The sequence below is a fragment of the Siniperca chuatsi genome, linkage group LG4, assembly GCF_020085105.1.
Source record: "Siniperca chuatsi isolate FFG_IHB_CAS linkage group LG4, ASM2008510v1, whole genome shotgun sequence".
Taxonomy (NCBI): Eukaryota; Metazoa; Chordata; class Actinopteri; order Centrarchiformes; family Sinipercidae; genus Siniperca; species Siniperca chuatsi.
The window spans coordinates 18,765,480-18,786,158 of NC_058045.1; the positions used below are offsets into that span (position 1 = coordinate 18,765,480).

Sequence of the window (20,679 nt, forward strand, 5' to 3'; positions counted from 1 at the left end):
CAACAGCCTGACCCGTGTACCGCTGTGGTTCTAGAGCCCATGCCTGCACCACATCAGTGGGTGCTATATTTGGCGGGCAGGCGGTCGTACTGTAGGTTTGTTGCTTATCAGTGGCCCTGAAATTGGATACTCGCGTTTTCCATGACTTCTATTACGTCCGAATATGACAGCCTTTTTTCCATGGCCTGTCCACCCATGGCACGCTGACTCCTGTATTTTTAGTCGCTCTGTGAAACTGAAGGAACTCTGAGAGAGTAAACCTAAGCAGGGGGGTGGGGTGAAGTTTGTGTATTTTATGTGTGTTTTGTGCCCTCATTTTGTGTGTGCACACATAACCCAACGGTTTTACACAACTGCACACAGACATTAAACAAAGCTGTGATGATGGCAGATGAAATTCTTCTTCCTGGCTGCACTCATTCTCCAAATGTTCATTTTAGTTATTTATTTAACTTTTAACCACACCCAATGCCATAAAATGCTAATTTACAGAGGTGGATGACACTGAACAGGTAATTGAAAAATGTTTTTCTTAGGTGTGACACATTAGGTTTGAATGGCAGTCCATAAAATGCTGTTGTTTTTGTTATTTTACTTTCTGGTTGCCAGGAGCAGGTCGGAGAGACCTGTAACATATCTCAGATTGTTGAACCTACTCATGAATGTGATTTATTACCTGTTCCCATTTTATCCCCCATAGATACTACCTGGAGTTGTAGCAAACAAACTGACTCTGTATTTCCATTTGGTACACAGCTAGAGAACTTTAATCACCAAAAACACGCCATGCCCACCAAATGGCAAATAATTATATATTATTGCTTTAGATTATTGCTTTGCTGCTCCTGTTGGATTACAGTTAACGCTTGTAGGTGACTGACACTTTCCTTATGGTCAGATGGTTACACGGAAGAGAACTGTGGTTTATTGTTACTTTCTCAAGTCAAATGACCTTCAGTTCAGCTAATAGCGTCTGTGTAATTGGTACATTGGCCGAGAGTCCCTGTGCGCCTGCTGTTTCTCACCAACTCTCTGTTATACCAATTAGTTTTAATTCAGCTTTATTGCAAGAGCTTCTGGCAGTCAAACCCACATGCCTTTATTCTCACTCAAAATGTACCACTATTAACTGGAAAAGGATCTTGTATAACACCTCTTGTGTTAGTGCATTCTGCCAGCCTGAGTTACATGTACCTGGATACAAAAGAAGCTGCTAAACCCGAAGGCCACATGGGAGATCCTGCATCTAAGACTGTGCGACTCATCCCGACCAAAACATCCAGTTTTGCTCAGATAATGGTTTTATTTTGGGTTGTGATGATGGATAACCTACTCTTGCAGTCTACAGATTTAAAAAAAAAAAAAACCTGAAGAGGTTGAAAAAGCTGGAGTGGAGCTGCGGAGTGTGAGAGGTTTTGGATCTAGTCAGACTTTGAGTTTCATTACTTTGGTCAGCGCAGCAAGCTTGAGTGTGTTTCTGTGCTGGGTCTGTTGGGTCCATCTCTGTGTGGGGCCCTATTGTTGGCAGGTTTCACACTGTGGCACCCCATAGAGCCATGCTTCCTCCTGATTCTCTCACATTTAATCTCATGACAGCTCTGTCTGTCTGTCTGTCTCCCACAACCATAGCCTGCAGCTCCCCACCACTGACCCATTCCTTCATCATTTATTCCTTTTTCCTCTCCTCTTCCTCTCCCTGTCTGGTGTTGCCCCATGGCTGGTTTGTTATTATCCATTCCCCACCCCCAGTAAAGAGGATAAGGCTTGCGATTAATGCTAGGCTGGATATAGCTGGAACTAGCCGTGTGAGAGAGGAGGGCCCGATGGACCCAGACTCTTTTGTTATTGGCTAAGCATGACATCATCCCTTTTGTGCGGCCACTGACAGGCCGCGGGCTGGGCACGTGCAGACTGGCTGTGTGGTGTTAAAGCTGGCTCCCAGCTAACCCCACACACACACACACACACACAATCAACATCGTCTCTACCCCCCACATGGCTCTGAGCATCGCCAGGAGCCGCCTCAGCCAGCCAAGACAGCAAAGGACACCATTGTGGCTCTTTGTTGGGGAAGTGAATGCAGGAAGCGGGAGAGCAGCACTGAGGGTATTCATGGATGGGGTGCTGCCTCCACCTCCTCCCCGGCTGCCTCCCGCCTCACATCCCATTGAGCACTAATAGCCTGCATCCCCCAAGGCGCTGCACTCATCCTCTTTCATAGAAGCTTCCAATGCTTCAGTGAACTGAGCTGAATGAACATCCATGACCAGCACAGCAGCAATCAAAATGGTGTCCTCTTTCTTCTCCCTTTCACATCCCATCCCCTCATAACCTCATTATAATGCTCTCTATTAATGTAGGTCAGAGACCGCTGGATACAGTAGGTTAGGTGGTGGTGGACCTCTGCTGGGAGAGGGATGGCACAGGCTTAGTCGGGAATGGGGCTTCCTCGTGCCTTTTCTGACAGGCTGGAGGGCAGGCGGCTGGTTTCTTGGCTTAAGTCTTACTAATCCCCACTGCTGTATTGAGGACAGCAGGCCAGGCAGGCCTGACAGATGGACCAGAGGTTTTCACTACCAGCAGCCAGCCTGGGGAAGCACCCATCCTCCTCTATGCAGACATGGAGGCCAGACCTCTGATGAATGGGACCCAGAGTAGTAGAGAGAATACAGCAGCCCAGTCATAGAGACGGACGTTACTCTTACAAGCTGTCACATGCTGGAATGTGGTGGAACTTAAATATTTATAACCACAAGCATGTTACAGGTCTTAGTTTTATAGTTTTTGTGAACAAGGACACAAATAGAGCCATACATTTGGCTGTGATCTTTGCATTTTAAACAAAAAAATCCACTAGATCAGCATACTGACCTAATTAAGTGGATCAGGTATCAGCCAGATGTTACCGATCCACATTAAAAACATTTTATTTCTTAGTGCCCTTGTAAAGTTTTGTGTTTCCGATAACAAAATCTGATTGCAATGAGTTGCACGTAATGTGGTATACAGAGATTAAATTTGGGAAAACAAGAGTATCAGATCGGAAATCAGCCCGATCCTAGGAGCAGTACTGGGAAAGAAAAAGTTGAATTGGTACATTCCTATTTCCTAGTTGGGGACTGATCTTTTTGGCCACTGACTAAAAAAAAGTAACTAAGGGTGGTGATGTAGCTTTGAAACAATTAGTCAGTGAATCAATAAGCTCATCGACAGTAAAAAAAATTAACCAACAACAATTTTTGGAAAGCAAATAATCATTTCGGTAATTTATCAAGAAAAAAAGCCAAACATTCAGTTACAAGCTCTTCAAATGTGATGGTTTGCTGCTTCTCTCTGTTTTGTCAAATTGTAAAGTGAATACTTTTGATTTACTGTACTGTTGGTCAGAATAAACAAGTAATTTGAAAACATCAACAAGGGAAACTGAGGGAAATTATGATGGGCATTTTAAATAATTTTCTGTTGTTTTTCTAAACTAAAAGATGAATTGAAAAGATAATCAGCAGATTAACAGATAAGAGGAGATAATTGTTAGTTGCAACCGTACTCTTATGCTTCGCCAGTAGTATCATGCCTTTGTGACAGTTGAATAGCACTTACATAGTTGTTTACAGTAAAGTTCTACACTTGTAATTACACTTCAGTATGTCTTCAAGTGTGGTGATTCCAACATATAAGTACATACAGTAGCCCAGTTATTGTTGCTTGGTATAATGTCCACGTAGCAATAAAGAGAGCCAGGCGATGGGTCTGTGATCTTGTTGTGTGATCTTAATTGGTAGGACTGGCTGAGTGCCCTGCTGCCTAGCAAAGGGGGAGACTGCACGTAACCAACTAATGCATTTATGCAACAAAGAAGATCTCCATCAGTTACACTTATGACTCACCATATGTTGTGTCTATCCTCCCTGGAAGGGTGCTGGCTGCAATGATACATGATGGGAAATTCATGGATAATTTAGAAGAATCCAAGTATTCTTGAGATTGTGTTATTTAAAGTTCAGACACAGGACAAAGACACTGGTAATGTATTTGGAGAACCCCGTACAGTGTCCATAACAGTGTTGTTCTGGACACAGAAATTCCTAGTAACTACAGCGCAGTATTTCAAAATGAAGGACAACACATGAGCGTTTCATGTGTTATCTGCCTTGACAGTAGCAGCAGAACTGAGAACTTAGTTGATGACTCACTGTGTGGATTGTTTCCCAGATTGCCCAGAGGGCAAACTCAGAAAAGTTTTTGTACATTTCATTCACATTTTTTCTTTTGCCAAGTTCAAACAAAGACGCTGTAGCTGGCGGCGGTTTTTCTACAGAGCAGGATATAACATGTGTTTGCTTTGATGAGGTCATGGCATGAATCATTGTTTGCTTTAGAGAGCCTACTGTTTGACATAGACACACACTCACATACTGTATAAAGTTTCAGACATAACCTACTGCACTATGAAGTAAGAGTACCATTTATGTAAAAATGTATTTTTAATTTGTGGATGTAAATTGAAAGATGGAGGGAATGATTCATACATTATTTGCAGATATGAAATGCTTTCGTTGTATACAAAGTGAGGAGGGTGACGTGGTATAACCGGATCTACAACATGCATGTGCTCTTAATAGACAACAATTTATATGTGTGTATGTGTGTGACAGAGAGCGACAAATATGTAGAGAAAATGTATACTTGTATGTAAATGTCAACAGGCATTACTGGCATCTGAATGTGTAACCTACAGTATGTGGGACCTGGTGTGTGTGTGTGTGTGTGTGTGTGTGTGTGTGTGTGTGTGTGTGTGTGTGTGTGTGTGTGTGTTAAAGGTCCCCTGACATTCAGCAGTGTGAGGGTGTGACCAGATCAAGTGACCACATCTCTGAAATGATCAGTGATGACCTCACACTGCACATTCACAGAGGCATCAGGGACTTTCACCACCCTGCCACATCTTCACATCCTTTTCTAAAACACACAGACACAGACACAAGGTTTACTACTGTACTTTTGAGGACTTTCCACTAATTATATTAATTCCCTAACCTAAACCTGTTACCTAAACCCATAACTCTAAACTACTTTGTATTTGGTCCTCATAAGGATAGAAGTGCAGGAACTCTGTGACACACACATCACACCTACACAAGCATCCATGGAAGTGGCAGCTACCTGTGCCAGTCAATGACATCATCTGGCCCCTGGGTGGTATCTTTACAGCGGCGAATGGTATATGTCACACCATGTGTGGCGGAGTCTTAAACTGACAGATCGACTGGTAGGAGAGGTCAGTGCCTGTTGCAGCAGGTCCTCTATATAAGATGCTGTATGTAGTGTCCAGTGTTGTATGTTTTGGCAGTGCCCAACCATTTAGCCAGTTTGTAGCCAGTCTGACATAATAAGCCTAGTACAAATCAAGCAATAATAAGAGAATGAAAGAGTGATACGTACAGTATTTTCTACACTTGATTAATCGATATAAGGTCTGACTCATGCACACAGTGCCATCTTGTGCCCTTGTTAAAAAAGATTTTGACATCAACATGCACAGTATATTTTATTCTCCTATTTTTTTAGCTGAGAGAGTCCATACTGCAGGGACATCCCAGAGAGGACATGCTGAGAGGACCCGGACTGGCGTCAGGAATGTGGGGCCATTTTTAGACTGTTTGTGCTGATGACAGGCCAGTTCACACACAAACACACATACTGTCCCGCTCAGCACTGACCTTGTCATTGGTCAGTAACACTGCTGAGGTCAGGGGAAACCATGTTTCACTTTCTTACACAAGCACTTACCGTAAGCCGGCGGCTGTTCCACAATTCCACAGATATCTTTTGTTGCCAAGCTACCCGTCATGTTTCGTGTGTGTGTGTGTGTGTGTGTGTGTGTGTGTGTGTGTGTGTGTGTGTGTGTGTGTACACGTACAGACTGTCCCTCGCAGCCTTGTGTCAGACCTTGTCTCTCTCCCATGCCTTTTATATTTTACAACACAGGGTCAGTAGTAAGAGACCAACACCTTCATTCTTTCTCCTGTATGCTCACATTTTCTCAGTTCACGTAATTAACACAAATGTACACACTTGTCCTACTGGCTTTCCTCCTCTCTGTCACTTGCTTTCCTTGCAATCTCTTCCTCTCTTTCTTGCTTTCTCCCTCTGCAAATGATGGGGGGGAAAATAACCTCTCCCCCTGTGACCAATCCTTGTTTATGTCCTGCTGTGATGCCAGCCTTCAGATCCTTTAGAGAAAGCTTAGGTGCAGCAGGAAAGTAGCATTTGGTCTGCCAGTGTCACCTTCTGTCCCTCTCTGCACCCTCCCCCTCCCTCTTTTCCCTCTCTCTACATCTCATCGTCCTCCTGCCGCAACTTTCCCTCTGATCCCCTTCTTGGGCTTCCCTTCCCCCTTTCTTTCCTTATATCCTCCTGGTTTTTCCCCCATTTTTCACCTCTCTTACTCCATGGCCCCTCCTTTTTCCTCCTCTCTACCAGTGGCATTCCTTGTTTACCTGCAGTGTGCCTGCGTCATAGAGCCTGGGCCAGTACAGTAGTAGTAGTGATGCTGTAGCACTGCAGAGGGATGAGAGATCTGTACTTCTGCTGCAGTCTGACAGCCAGCCCCACGCTCCCTCGGGTCGTTGACCTCTAGCACTGCAGCAAACTCTATGCATATCACATACTGAGCTGGAGGTGTAGCTTTATCATTTAAGCAGAATCTAAAGTATAGCTGATATCGTACTATTTTTACTGTCATTCATACACTTCTATTAGATATGGAGGCTGCAGTGTTTTTCCTAACTCGCAGGAACACTTTCAAATGGGATGAGTGGAGGTGTCATTTCATCCTCCTAGAAACACTGAATGAATCTTCCACGTTTACTATTGATTTTGTGAAAAATACAGATGACAACAGTATTTTAACTGTATTTTAACTGTTAACTCTGTCCTTTCCTACATGACATCTTTATGAACCCCAAGAACCTCAAGGAAGTGCTAGTTAGTAATTCCAGAGGGTGAGATAGTAGGTCTGTCTGCATGTTGAGGAAAAATACTTAATTAGTACAGAATAGTTTCAGAGACAGCATACACAGAAGACATACAGCACATCACATAATGTTAAGTTATGGAATCCTTAAGTGGGGATAAGTGACTCACTGCTTGTCTGACAGTGAGTAACAGACTGATTAACAATTCTGTTTTTGCTGCAGCATTCATTTTAAGTTTTTCGTCCTAGAAGTGAAACTTTTTGCACTGTACAGCTGACAAACAAGAACGTTGAGTATACCTTACAGTGTGTGTGTGTGTGTGTGTGTGTGTGTGTGTGTGTGTGCGCGCATTTGTGCTGTGCATGTATGTATAGTTAAAGGCCTGTAGTCCTCAGTCCTAATAGGATCAGATCTAATTTGGGAGCCTGATCTGAATGACTATTAGCCAAAATGATCCAGGGTTAGTAAAGATGGAGGGTGTAGGGGATTTAACACAAAGAAAGAGAGGCATGAAGATGAACATGTATGAAAAATAACAAATAAAAAATAAATTAATGCTTTGTACAGGTAAAGACTATAGTGAGGAAACATAGGTTAAACACTATTTTAGATTTGTAACACTGCATTGCTGCCTTTCACTGACAAATGCATGCAACTAGGCTCTACCAATTAGTGCTGTTTTATTTAATTATATCCCTTGATACAGTAATTTGGATGTGTACGTGTAGCAAAGGTCAAGTTGTTTGAAGTCACTCAAGATCGATGCCACAGATCAGGGATCGGTATTGCTGCTGGATGCAGGCAGGCAGAGCTAAGCCAGATTTCACTGGAGTTACTTGTAACCAGACTTCAGAGACTGACGTTGTCCTGTCTAAATCACCTGCAAGGCTGTCTGCCCAGGCACTGTGCTACAGCTCTGTAAGCAGAAACATAATCAGGCACACTCTATGCACACTATGTAGCTGTGTATACCATGAGCTATCATCACCAGTGTGCCTTTCAGCATACAGAGAGTGAAGAAGGGATGGGTAGCACGCTTAGAGAAAATGCAGTTTTGCCTTGAAGCTAGCGGCTATTCAGTGGCATACCGTAGATGAGGATGGTGCACTGCATGTTCAGGTAAACAAAGAAATGCAGTGGGTTGTCCTGTCTCATCCTCGCCCCCCCTCTGTCTTGTGTTTCTCTCCCACCACCTGCCCCTTTTTTCTTGCCTCAGTTTTCTCTTCTTCCCTTTCTTCGTCTTCTTTTTCCTCTTGCATCTTTCTCTATCTCATCTCCATGTTTCCCTGCCCCACTACTCCACTACCCCCACCCTCTTCATCCCTTCCTTCCGCTTGCCTTCTGTCCTCCCCCTCCTCTCCTGTCCAGTGGCGTTTCAATGATGCAGTGATTCTTAGCTGCAGTAGGCACTGCCTGATGGTCACATGACCAAAGCCTGCCCGACAACATGGGGAACAACACAGCCTGGCTGGTGTGTGTGCAGGCACATGCACATACTCACACTCTCTTACGCAAACACACACACACGCACAGGCATCACACTGGCTCATGCTCATATCCTCTCATCCTTCTCACAATCTGATACAAACAGCATCACACTGATGCATTGATGGATGCCCACACCCTTCGCAACGTATCCTGCCATCCAGTCACAGTTGCACAGTGCAACACTAAGCCCTAATGCATTATTCATAATCCTACACTTTAACCTCATAACTAACTCTAGAATCACCTGTAGTTCATCCTGCTTACTGTTGCAGTCACTGGCATCGATAAAGCCAGTGTTTATTGTCATAACTCCCAGTGATGTGTTTGTGAGTTTGTTTTATTTTCCTTATCTCTGCTTCCTGGTGTATATTAGGGCAGCAGTGTTTGGGGAAACTATCCCAGTTGCAGCAGTGTAAATTACATTGTCTAATATGCTATGTAGATTCTTATAATTCCAGTCATATTAACTAACTCTGTCTTGGGGCATCCCAGTAGCTCACCTCGTAGAGCGCGTACCATGTAAACGTACCAAGTCCTTAGCGCAGAGGCCCATGTTCGAGTCCGGCATGGGCCCTTTGCTGCATGGCATCTCCTCTCTCTCCCCTGCCTTTCCTGTCTCTCTCTACTATGACTAATAAAGCAGAAATGCCGATATAATAATCTTTAAAAAAACTAAAAAAATTACTCTGTCTTCCTTGTTGGTATTGGATGCTTGACATACTTTCCACATTAGCATTGAAAATAAACTCTCTTCTCTTCCTTGTTGTTTATCTTTTTGTGCAGGTGGAGCTGGGCAGGAAGCAGGAAGTGGTGGTTTATGACCAGAGTTCCAAAGAAGCGGGGCATCTGTCCAAAGACGGCTTTGTGCACATTCTCATGGGAAAGTTGGAGGGCACCTTCCACAAAGTTTCCCTGCTCACTGGTATGCAAGAGTGTATGGAGCATGAGTGTCATGATGGTGGTATTGTTTTTCTTCTTTTATGTGAACAAAATGATGTTCTCATTGATCCAGAATAGACAGTTCTATCTAGATTTCTTGGTGTTTCTCTATTTGTTACCCACTTCCTATTATACAGCCCGCAGGTGTGCCTCACCTCATCCTCCTGCCCAATTTTAGTCGTTTGTCGTTCCACAGTTTGGTCAGTAGATGTCACCGATGAGCACAACACGTGTTCATCTCCTCAGTCACATTATACTAGTTGTTCCTCATTTCTTAACTGACAGTAATCAGACTTTCACAGGTCCAAAGGTCTATGTGGAGGTAGAAAGGAGAGGAGGAAGTATGAAAGCATGCTGCCTGGATACAAAGCCTCTCTGATAACTCTTTGATGTTTAAGCTTCCCTGGAGTTGTTCTTTTACCCAGCATCACTGAAATAAAGCTGAAGCTTAACTTCAATCGTCTGTCCTTATTTACCACAGTTATTATCCTGTCATAGTGTCCACTAAGCACACTAAGACTTATAATTGAGCCCCAGCAAGACTTTTAATAGCCTTGTTGAGTTAATAACATCTCGATTGCGGTGGCTGCAGCTTTTTAAGGGACGACATTACACACACATCCACCAGCAGAGGCTTATGCATCTGTCCCAAATGTGTCAGCACAGAAAGGAGAGCGTAATCTGCCTCAGTCAGGATTGGAAATGAGATGGCAGAGGCATGCTGGTCGGGCAAATCTCGGCTCTCTTCTTCGCATCCCCACATCCCCATTCTTCTCCTACTCTCAGTTCTCTCCCTCCGCTAGGAGATTATCACTTTTTCCTGAGTCATTCATACATGCCGAGTATTGCCTCAAAGCACCCAGGATCCGCAATTAGTCACAGAGATGTACTGAGCACATGCTTAGACTGGGCACACCCGCATATACTGTATGCACACTCACAACCATGTTCGATATCATGCACACACGCTGATTTTCCCTGAAAGCCAGGATTTTCTTCCTCATCTTTTTTGATCAGACATCATAGCCTTCTTAATGAAAGACCTCTTGTCAGCGATTCCCTCCTTTTCCTCTTAATCGGTCTCCTCAGCTCACTCCCGCTACGTTTCTTCAGGAGAAAAAAAGAGGACTCACACTTCTTCCATTTCTGTCCCCGCTTTTCTGCTGTTTCCACGACAACAGTGGCAGAGAATATTCCCCAGAAGGACTCAGCCAATGGCGTTGGCTGTTGTTTGGGTGGTATTATTGGGGTCAGTGGAGCTAGCAGCCTGTGTCTGTGAATACTTGATGTTTATGTGTGTATGTCTGTATGTGGGTGGGCAGATGGGGGGCGTTGTGTGTACATGTAAGCATGCTTGCATTCTTCCATACATGCCTGAATGCGTTTGTGCATGATAACATGTGGATAAATGCTGCAGGATCTGTTTGTGTGTCAAAGGAAGCTGCAGAGTTTTCATGAGAGAAATTGCGTGAGAGACAAGAAGGGGATGGTTGCCAGGGAATTTCTAAGGCTTTTGAACAGTGCTTCTTAAATCATTTTAATTAATGAAACATGATGGTAATTAGAAAAAGTAAGGGGGAAGACTATTTTAATCATGGGTTTCAGTTCTTTGTTCATTCTTTGTTTTACAGTCAATGAGCGCAAGGAGCCTGTGGTCTAAAAGGGGGTAAGTCTTTCTATTTGGGGTACAAAGAATTTGTGAACTCAGCTTTAGAGCCTACAGGATTGTGTGTGTGTGTGTGTGTGTGTGTGTGTGTGTGTGTGTGTGTGTGTGTGTGTGTGTGTTTTTTGTGAACAAACTGGGGACAACATCAGCCAGCTGACAGCAGAGAGACAAGTACCGAGCAGGCTCAGAGGTCAGGGGTCATGCTGTACCATCATAAGCTCTTCACGTACCAGCCACCTCAAGCATACAAGGATAGTATTTTTTAGCATTTTACTGCTGAAATGATTAGTCAATCTACAGAGATTTATTGGCTACAATGAATTTATCATTTAAGTAATTTATAAAGCAAAAATGGCAAACAATTTGTGGTTCCAGCTTCTCAAATCTGAGAATTGGCTGCTTTTTTCTCTTTTTTCTATCATTGTAAATTGAATATATTTGGGGTTTAGACTATTGGTCAGATAAAACAAGTAATTTAAAGACGTCACCATAGGCTCTAGAAAATTTTTCGCTTTTCCTTCCTTCCTTTTTTTCCTTTCCTCTCATTCCTGGCTTTACTTGGCTTTACTCCCCCTCAGATTCAAGGTACTTTAAAACTGCAAACAGTAATCTTCCCCTCCCCCCTTCGTTCTCTGCCTTCTCTCTCCCCCTACCTCCCTCGTTTCCACCTACCTCTCCTCCTGCCCCTCTACTGAACCTCTGATTTATGATGCTAATAATTCCTGCGATGACTTCATATCTGACTGACGACTTATTTTCAGCCTCACGTATGCAGACCACACAGACACGCACAGTACACACCGTAACATTGCTGCAAATCAAGTAAGGGGTAATGCGGTGGGAGGGGGTTGGAGGGAGGGTCAGATAGAGAGATGAAAAGAAAAGAATCCATAAATGGGATGGACAGGGTGGATAAAAGAATAATTACTGAGCTTGCTGTCTGGGTGGAAGAGGATTTTCTGCCTTAACTGTTACTTATGCAGAAGCTTGCCAAAGTGAGATTAGGGCACAGTTTGCAGAGACACAAAGTGGGTTTATGATTTTCATATTTTAAAGCAAAATTTTGATGACTTCAACTTTCCATAAACTATGGAATTAATTGCAGGAAAGATGGGAGATTGGCAGATAAGCTGGCATGAATGACATGTTATACAACCTAAGTGCCTCTTATGTTTCTCTCCATTCACTAAATAATCAATAACTCAGGCTTGGAAACCACACCACATCCTATATGTGGATGATGTCATGGAGCAAGCCAAGTCCCAATAGGGCCATTGTTTTTGTGAATAAGACAAGTAATTTGGGTAGCGAATGACTCTCACCCTGTGTTTACTTTGAAATGTATATTCGCACAGGATGTGGTGTTGTTGGCAGTTGGAAATGTGTGTGTGTGCATGTGAATGCATGTGTTCGCGTGGGTTATGCTTGTGTGTGTTTGCATTATTACGTCATCTACTGTGTGAAAGTGTTTGTGAGAAACATGTCTCTCTGAGGACAGCCGTATTTTTACCACAGCAATGATCTCACCCAGTTGGAGCTCAGGCTGATGTGTCTTGCCTTTTTCAGAGTTCTGACTCTGTGTGTGTGTGTGTGTGTGTGTGTGTGTATTTGTGTATGTGTTTTTTGTAGAGGAGAAGAACATCCCTTGGTTGGAGCCAGCTGTCTCCCCAGTGGGTCTAAAGTTTGCGTGTTTCCCACCAATCTGTAGCACACAGCCAAACCAAAGACAACACTGCCTGCTAGTGTGTAGCTAGGTGGTATGTTAGCTTATGCCAACTGCGTAGCTGTGTCATGCATCACATCAGCTCTGATGTAGGCCTGCCAGGATGAAATGTATTGATGTTAGCCTCTGAACCTCGTGTTCTAGTTTTAGCAGTAGAAACTGCAGAGACACAATAGAAAGAGAATAATGATCAAAAAGGGAAAAGAGAGAGAAAGAAAGTGTGGAATATGCACTCGTGTTCTGCAGATGAAAAGAGGGTTGGATAATGGTTTAAAGAGGATGGGAGGTGGTGATAAAAATTATTCATAGCGCACACATTTTGTTGAAGTACTGTAAAAACTGACAACTGGACATTAGTACAACAGGAAAATAGAATAAATGCAAAAAAAATGGGGATTTTAGAAGGGGCTGACAGGAAAGACAGAGTTAGATCATGAAAGAGGAAATGAAGGTGTAGGGACAGAGATGCAGATTTGCAGGTGTGTATTTCATCCATCTAATGTGTGAGAAGTTTGCAGATGTGCAAGACTGCTTCTAATCTTCCCTAGCGCCATCTGCCAGTGTTTTTTGCGGGATTACTAAAACGTCACACGACTGGGTCAAAGAGAGAGCGAAAGGAGAGAAAAGGGCTGCACACGGAAGTGAGACAGAGATGAGGGATGACGACACATGCCGGACGTGTCTAGATTCTCTGCACTGGGGAGACTCGGAGGGCAGCGTGTACATGGCATCTGAGCACTGCCTTAACTTACAGTTCCTATTATCATTTGTCAAGAAGAAATGTCAAACATTTTTCTGGTTCCAAATTCCCAAATGTGAGGATTTCCTGCTTTTCTCTGTTTTATATAATTGTAAGTTGAATATCTTTTGGTTTTGCACTGTTGATCAGACAAAACATGTCATTTAAAGACATCACCTTGGGCTGTTAGAAAGTGTGTGGAGCATTTTCACTATTTGCACTTATAGACGATAAATTATTAATCATGTAATCGCAAAAATATCAACAGATTAATTGATAACGAAATTGGTTGTCAGTTACAGAACTAGCTGTTCACCAGATGAAATGTCCACAAGGTGTAATCCAGATAGGTAGGTATGTAGATCTCACCTCTGACCCCAACCTGTCGTGTCTCAGCTAAACAAGCTTGAACTGTGTCACATTCCATACTACATACTAACCAAGTCTAACCAGGTTTTGAATATGTAGTGCTGTCACAGCAAAAAGTGATAAAGTGAAATATACTCAGATTTAAGTATACGTACATACTAACTTCACTTAATTTTCTGAGTTGTTAAATTTCTTTTTACATTTTATGTATGGTGGTGAGACAAAAAACAAATATATAACTTCTTGTATAACTGAAAAATAGTACACTATGATGATTAATATATGGTACATACTGCAGTGTTAGTACGTAGTATGTAACTGGGACACAGTTTTGGTTTTTACAGGTTAGCATGCTGACTCCCACGCTGTCAGCCTGCTAGCTCAATGCAAAAGCACACAGGACGAGACATGGTGATGACAGACTGATGAGAGGTATCAGGAGATGAAAGGTGCCTCTCTCTCTTTTTCTTTCTCTCGCTTGCTCTCTCTTTCTCTCACACACACTAAAAACACACACAGGAGCTGCTGTGTACCCCGGGGCTTTGATGACATCAGGTTAGGGTGTGACTGCACAGACAGAGGTACAAAGGTCAATGCAGTTGTGTGTCATTCTGCTGTGCTGTTATACAATAGGGTAGCGGCGGCCACTGTGTGTGTGCGTGCGCATGTGGATCAGAGAGAAGCTGAAGAACTGAGGTAATCGTGGGAGGCCCAATCTCACAATGCAGCCGTTCACAGAGACATTCCAATGAGCTACATAAGGAGGTCTGTTTGTATCAGTGTGTATGTGTGTTTTTGTGTGTCTGTGCGCATGTCTGCATGAATATGTGCATATGAAGTAGTGCGTGCACGCGCATGAGGCAATGTTTGAGAGTGCACGTGTGAGAAAAAGAAAAAGACGAAACAGGAGGAGAGCTATTGAGGAGATGAGGTAATACTCCTCATTTCATCCTGAATGTGTTTGTGTGTGTGTGTGTGTGTGTGTGTGTGTGTGTGTGTGTGTGTGTGTGTGTGTGTGTGTGTGTGTGTGTGCGCAAGTGTAAAAGTGTTCATTTGGCTACATTTGTGTGCATTCGTGTGTGTGTGTGTGGTCGGAGAGCTCATTCAGTGTGACACAGGCCGTCGTGCTGACCTGTGCTGTGTTCGTCAGCCTCCTCAGAGCTGAAAGTCTTGCTTTATGGTTTTTTTTCTTCTTCTCCTTCTGGAGCCCAGCAGGAAGTCTCCACATCCTCTGAACCAGCCTGAGGAGAGAAAGCCACCAGAATCTCTGCCAGAACAAACACACACACACACACACACGTGCATGCACACCTGCAGAGTTGTAAAGTGTGTGCAGGGATGCTCCGACAGACACGGATCATTCATTTTATGGGATTAGAAACTGCCAAGCGCTTTTAGAGAAAGTGCATTCTCTTGGTGGCCCAAAGGTGATGCCTGCATCTCTAGTCGCCAACAGCGCCACCAAGTCCTTTTAGGGCTAAACAGGAACATAAATGTCAATGATAATGATCAGTCGAGCTGTGTAACCAATGTTTGAGTGACATTTATTTACCACTCTGTGCCTCCAGGTGTGTTGTGATTGGCCACAGTGCAGGTCAGAGAGGTTGCACTCTAATTATGGTTGTGTGCCTAAGGGTCCATGTTATCCCTTGCTCCGTCCTTCATCAATCATCTTTCCACCTTCTCCGTCATCCCCCTCTTAACCTCCTAACGTGCCCTCTCTGTACCTCCTCGCCCCTTTCTCCTTCTCTGCCTCCCCCTCCATCTGACCCCTCTCCATTACGCCGTGGGGAGCTCCAGCAGATCAATGATTTCATTGAGAAGGAGCCAGTGGTGCCATTAGGAGGTGAGCTCACCTTCCCCAGGGAGATCTGACACATTATTCTCAATGACCTCGCCTTCCTCTCCACCCTCCTTCCATCTCTCCTTCAGCCCCTCTACCTTTCTCCCCTATTTCTTCCTCTCTTTCCCCTCCTCCTCCTCTCTCTCTCCTCTCTTCTGTTTCACGGTGCTGAGAACAGAGCTCTATTTTTAGGCCCAGACTCCTGCGGTCGTCACATCTGGCGCCAGTGGCCTCTGTGCTCTCACCCTGGCCTGTAGATACACAAACACACAAAAACACACACAGACACACACACACACACCAGCCCCACCCCAGCCAGCACCAAGGGAGCACAAAGGTCAAAGAAAACTGCCTACAAAAATATCTATGACATCACCTCCCTGCTCTGAGAAGTGTTACAGACTTTAAGAAGCCTTGGAGCTGCACGGTGACACAATGCTGTGTTTTCTGCAGTCACCCTGCAGGTATGTAATGAGCTCCTTTTTTAGGCTCACACCTTGATGAAGTGTTGTCCAATTGCTTAACTTGCACACACTCCTGCAAGCGAGCAAATACATGCACATATGGTCAGATTCACACACACACACATAATATGGTAACAGGCCTGTACTGAGTTTTATGTAACAATGTTCTGTTTCTGCCAGTGTTCTCACCCCCTCCCTCGTCTGTCTCATTGCCCTCACATGATGAGCTTGATGTCATTTACCCCTTCTTTCCCTCAAAACCAGAGAACAAAAACAGGCCAGCATATGTGTGTGTGTGTGTGTGTGTGTGTGTGTTTATGTGAGCCGTTGCCAAATGTTTCCACCATGACGTGATCTCACTGCTCTGCTTGCCTCCTGTTCCTCTTCTCCTCCATCACTCGGAGTCCCTTGCTGGCTCGGAGGGGCCACACACACACAAACACACACACACGCACACACAAGTGAAACACAGTCATTTGTATGTACTCTAGCATGCACAGAGAAAGACATTATATCCCAGATGCACACATAGGAGATGTGCATAAATTCCAAGTAGTGCAGATAAATATTAGAGCACGTCAGTACACACACACACACACACACACGACATTTAAGCTTAGATGTGCTTAAAAGCAAAGTGACTGCCATAAATGTTCATCTCTTACTGTATTTTGTGCATACTGAATGAACAAGATGTACTATCATGTCCTCAAACAAGATTAGTGTAAAATTTGACCATAACTTAAATAAAGTAATTAAGTATAGACCTAGACAGAAAATTATATATGACATGCATAATAATCTTTAGTTTCTTTTCCTACAAGGTGCAGTTTGGCTGTTTTTTTATAATAAGTAAAGCTTGTGGAGAAATCCTGTGGGACAGCGCTTGTACCACACTGCCCTAAATACTTCTGCCATAGATGTTTAAGCTGCTTTGTGTATACAGTCCTTTCACAGTGCATACCTTCTTGCTCCTGCTGCATTTGAAATCTATCTAGAGGCCTTTTGAACATCCCGCCCCGCCCCTGTCATGCATTCATCCAGCATGGAATAAAAATAGTTTGTTTAAACTGTTACCTAGGCAGTGTCAACACATCGGGTCAACAGGAGCTGAAGTTGAACAGCACGCTAACCCAGGCCGGTTTCTCTGCGCTACACTCCCCCCATCAGCACCTCATAACTCGAACTTCACCGTGAATTTGGGCCAAGTGCTCCTTAGTTTGGTTTCTGCGCCATCAGTATACCGCTGCAGCATTTATCTTGATGACTCTGACACACATGTGGAGTGGAAATTTCCAAAGGCAGAAGAAAGGGGAAAGGAGTAGCTCAAAATTATGCTAGTTTATCCTACCCAGAGCTGGCCTGCATCCACCAGATTCCATTCATGCTTGGACTGCCCACTGCCACTCCTGTCATAGCGTCATTCCCTGGAACAATGGTGGATTCCTGTTTATCAGCATGCTGTGTTGATGCACTTTATCTCTGGCATGCCACAGTACTGCTTCCTTATTTAACTAGTTGGTTGCCATGGGGTTTTTTTTCAGCAGTTTTAATCAGATTTAGTCTGCACCTCTGCCTTGTGGATGAGGTTCTATTTCTTGGCAGCGTTTTGAAGTGTGTTACAGTATGAGAAAATCTATTTTAATGTGCAGTTTGCTAATCATTTTCCAAAAAAAGACAAGGGGATTTTCTTTTCCAGGCTCATTAGCACAGGAGTAGACTAGTTGCCTGTAGCAGAGCAGAGAGTTTAAATCCTCAGCGGTTTAACACTTTTCCTGGTATGTACACAGACTAACAGAGGTCTTATTACCGTAAATACATGCTGACCACACACAAACTTTTGGGCTGAACCTCTGGGGTTGCTGCTGCTTCCTGATAAAGGCAAGAGATTTTCCATTGCCACGGCAACAGGCTAATTTTGGAGTTCCAGGCAAGCCCAAGGCCCCAGATTGAGGAATGCAGCAGTTTGTGATCATTCCCGGTCCTCCTGATATCTTCCCCTCTGCACACACATAAACACAAACACACCCACAGAGTCACTCATACACAAACACATACACACATGCACAAATGAAGGCAGCCTACAGAGAGGCCACTTCCCCTTCTGTTGTGTAACTATTTCCTGTTTCTGATAAAGTGACATCAGGGCTCCCTATGGTGAAAAAGGGAGACGCCTAGGAAACTCAGCATGTATGTATACAAATTTGTGTCATGAGTGTTTGAGTATTTTTACTTTAACAGTGTCTTTGGATTTATGGGGGGAAAAGAGCTCAAAATCCCACCATCAGCTTTAAAAAATTATTTAAAAGGCATCACAAAGGCGTTGGCAGGGCGCACACAGAAACAGCTTGCCCAGTTCCTCTCACGACATTGCGTCATTCCTTCTCTATTGTTCTTCTGTAGCTGGTGAAGTGATGTCACTGCAGCGTTGTGGATGTGACACATTCACACACACACACACACACACACACACAGTCTCCAGGGCCTTTAATGGCAGGAAAGCCGACCCTGACTGCGGGTGTTGCGATAGCTACTGTCACCATGTCCTGTACACCCAAATACAGTCTCCATGGTGTAACGCCTTACTTCTGCTGCATGTCTGTGTGCAAGAGGACACTGCTGAATTACTAAAAGTGCAGTAATGTGTTCACTTTCTTGGAATTAATGTGCAGTTTGTCTTGTTTTTAATGTATATAATAGTTTTTTCCAAAAATCCGTTCCATAAACTCAGGAAAATGTTATCTCACTGGAACATCAGTAGAAATATTTCATTTCCATATCTGTTTGGAAAAGAATGATTTGAAAATCATTCTTTCCCTGAGCACTGATTTGAGGTCAGTGGAAAAGCTGGGACTCACATTTTTCACACATTTCACGCCTTTCACTGTGCCATGACTCATGCTGCATGTGCTGATGAGATAATAGGAGTTGTTGTATAAAAGAATATAGGGGGAAAACTGATCATACCACTCAGCGACTGGCACAGACAGACACTGGATAGACTACAGAGAAACACCCTGCTACAGTCTGAGACTGTCTAAGCTAATTGTGAGACAGGTAGACAAGACGCTGGCAGAAAGTGAGGAGTGTGTGTGTGTGTGTGTGTGTGTGTGTGTGTGTGTGTAACCAACAGAGGACCAGATGGCGTGGCTTCCAGCACTGGTGTCAGAACAGTATGTCTGTCAGCCTGCCTGCTGCGCTGATAGGAGCTAATTAACACTGAACTGATCTGAGGCCTGCCTGTCAGTCTGCATGTAGCAGTGGTGCAAGCTCATTAAAAACAAACTGATCTGCTGTCAGCTCCTCTCTGTCGGAGCAGCGCGGCTATTATGCTGCTACCGTGTGTGTGTGTGTGTGTGTGTGTGTGTGTGTGTGTGTGTGTCTGTCTGTCTGTCTGTCTGTCTGTCTGTCAGACGGTCCTACGTGCGAGAGACAGTGAGTGAGAGAGAGAGAGAGAGAGAGGTGAGGTGTGTTTTCAGCATGTTATTGCCTTCAAGTGCTGCAAGGAAAGCCTGTGCATCCCAGCTCAGGCCATTAGCATTTAGAATGAAATAACCATCAGTAATGCTCAAGTGAACCTGTGTAGACAAATTCACCTCTTGGGAAATCAGACAAGAGCAGAGTGTGCACTCTCTTTTTACACATACACATTCTTCAGCTTTTCATTCCTGCACACTATGCTTCCTGCACATATTTAGCTTTTATTCTCACTCTCACGCACACACACACACACACACACACATGCGTTACTCATCTATACTGTATACAACCTCAGAAAACAGCTGTGAGCCATCTCACTCTCAGCTAAAATTAACATTCACTTTGTACTCTCACACTTTTACACAAAGTGAATACACAGGATTTATATGCATGCAAACACACTGTAAGCACATGTCTGCGGTGGCCAGCAGCATTTCATATTGAGGCTTAACAGCCCCTCTTTTTCTCTGCACACACCACTGAACATCTCCAACTGGGATTTTTAAGTAGTTCATCTGGTTTATGAGGGCCCGTCTGGTCCTGAAAGCCCCCCTTGGTGTGTTTGATAGCTTACCCTCTTCTCTCCTTTGTGTGTGTGCGTCTTTTGTATATGTGCTCACTTGTGTCTATATATCTGTGTGTGTAATTTCTTGCCAGTGATATAGATTTACTGGTGCAGTAGCCCTGGGTGCTGAGCTCCTCCAGGGGGTTAAGTTGTTTGGAGGGCAGGGGGTCTGCTGCATGACTGATGCGAGCAGGCCTCCCTCCAGGCTGCACAAATAGAGATGAAACTACCTCATGCATGAGCACACACACATTGCTAAGTAGTGCATCAGTGTTCCCTTAATCTCATACACCCTCCTCCCACCTGCTCTTCTACATCTAAGAAGCACTTTCCTCCATCTTCCTCTGGTTTCCTCCTCGTTTTCACCTCCTCAGCCTTTCTTTTTAAAGTTATCAGCTCCCATTATCTGTCTTAAAAAAGGGGGGG

At 44.0% G+C, this 20,679-nt stretch overlaps 1 protein-coding gene across 4 annotated transcripts in view; it reads left to right on the plus strand.

Annotated features, from left to right (window-relative positions):
- Positions 1 to 20,679, plus strand: part of dusp8a (dual specificity phosphatase 8a) — a 43,575-nt gene that overhangs the window by 7,724 nt on the left and 15,172 nt on the right. For 3 of the 4 annotated variants that reach the window (XM_044191883.1, XM_044191885.1, XM_044191886.1), the window contains exon 3: positions 9,249 to 9,387. In XM_044191883.1, the coding sequence (XP_044047818.1) occupies positions 9,249 to 9,387 (139 nt within the window). Of the gene's footprint in view, positions 1 to 5,568; positions 5,676 to 9,248; positions 9,388 to 20,679 lie in introns of all 4 variants that reach the window. The other variant, XM_044191888.1, reaches the window with a different exon arrangement.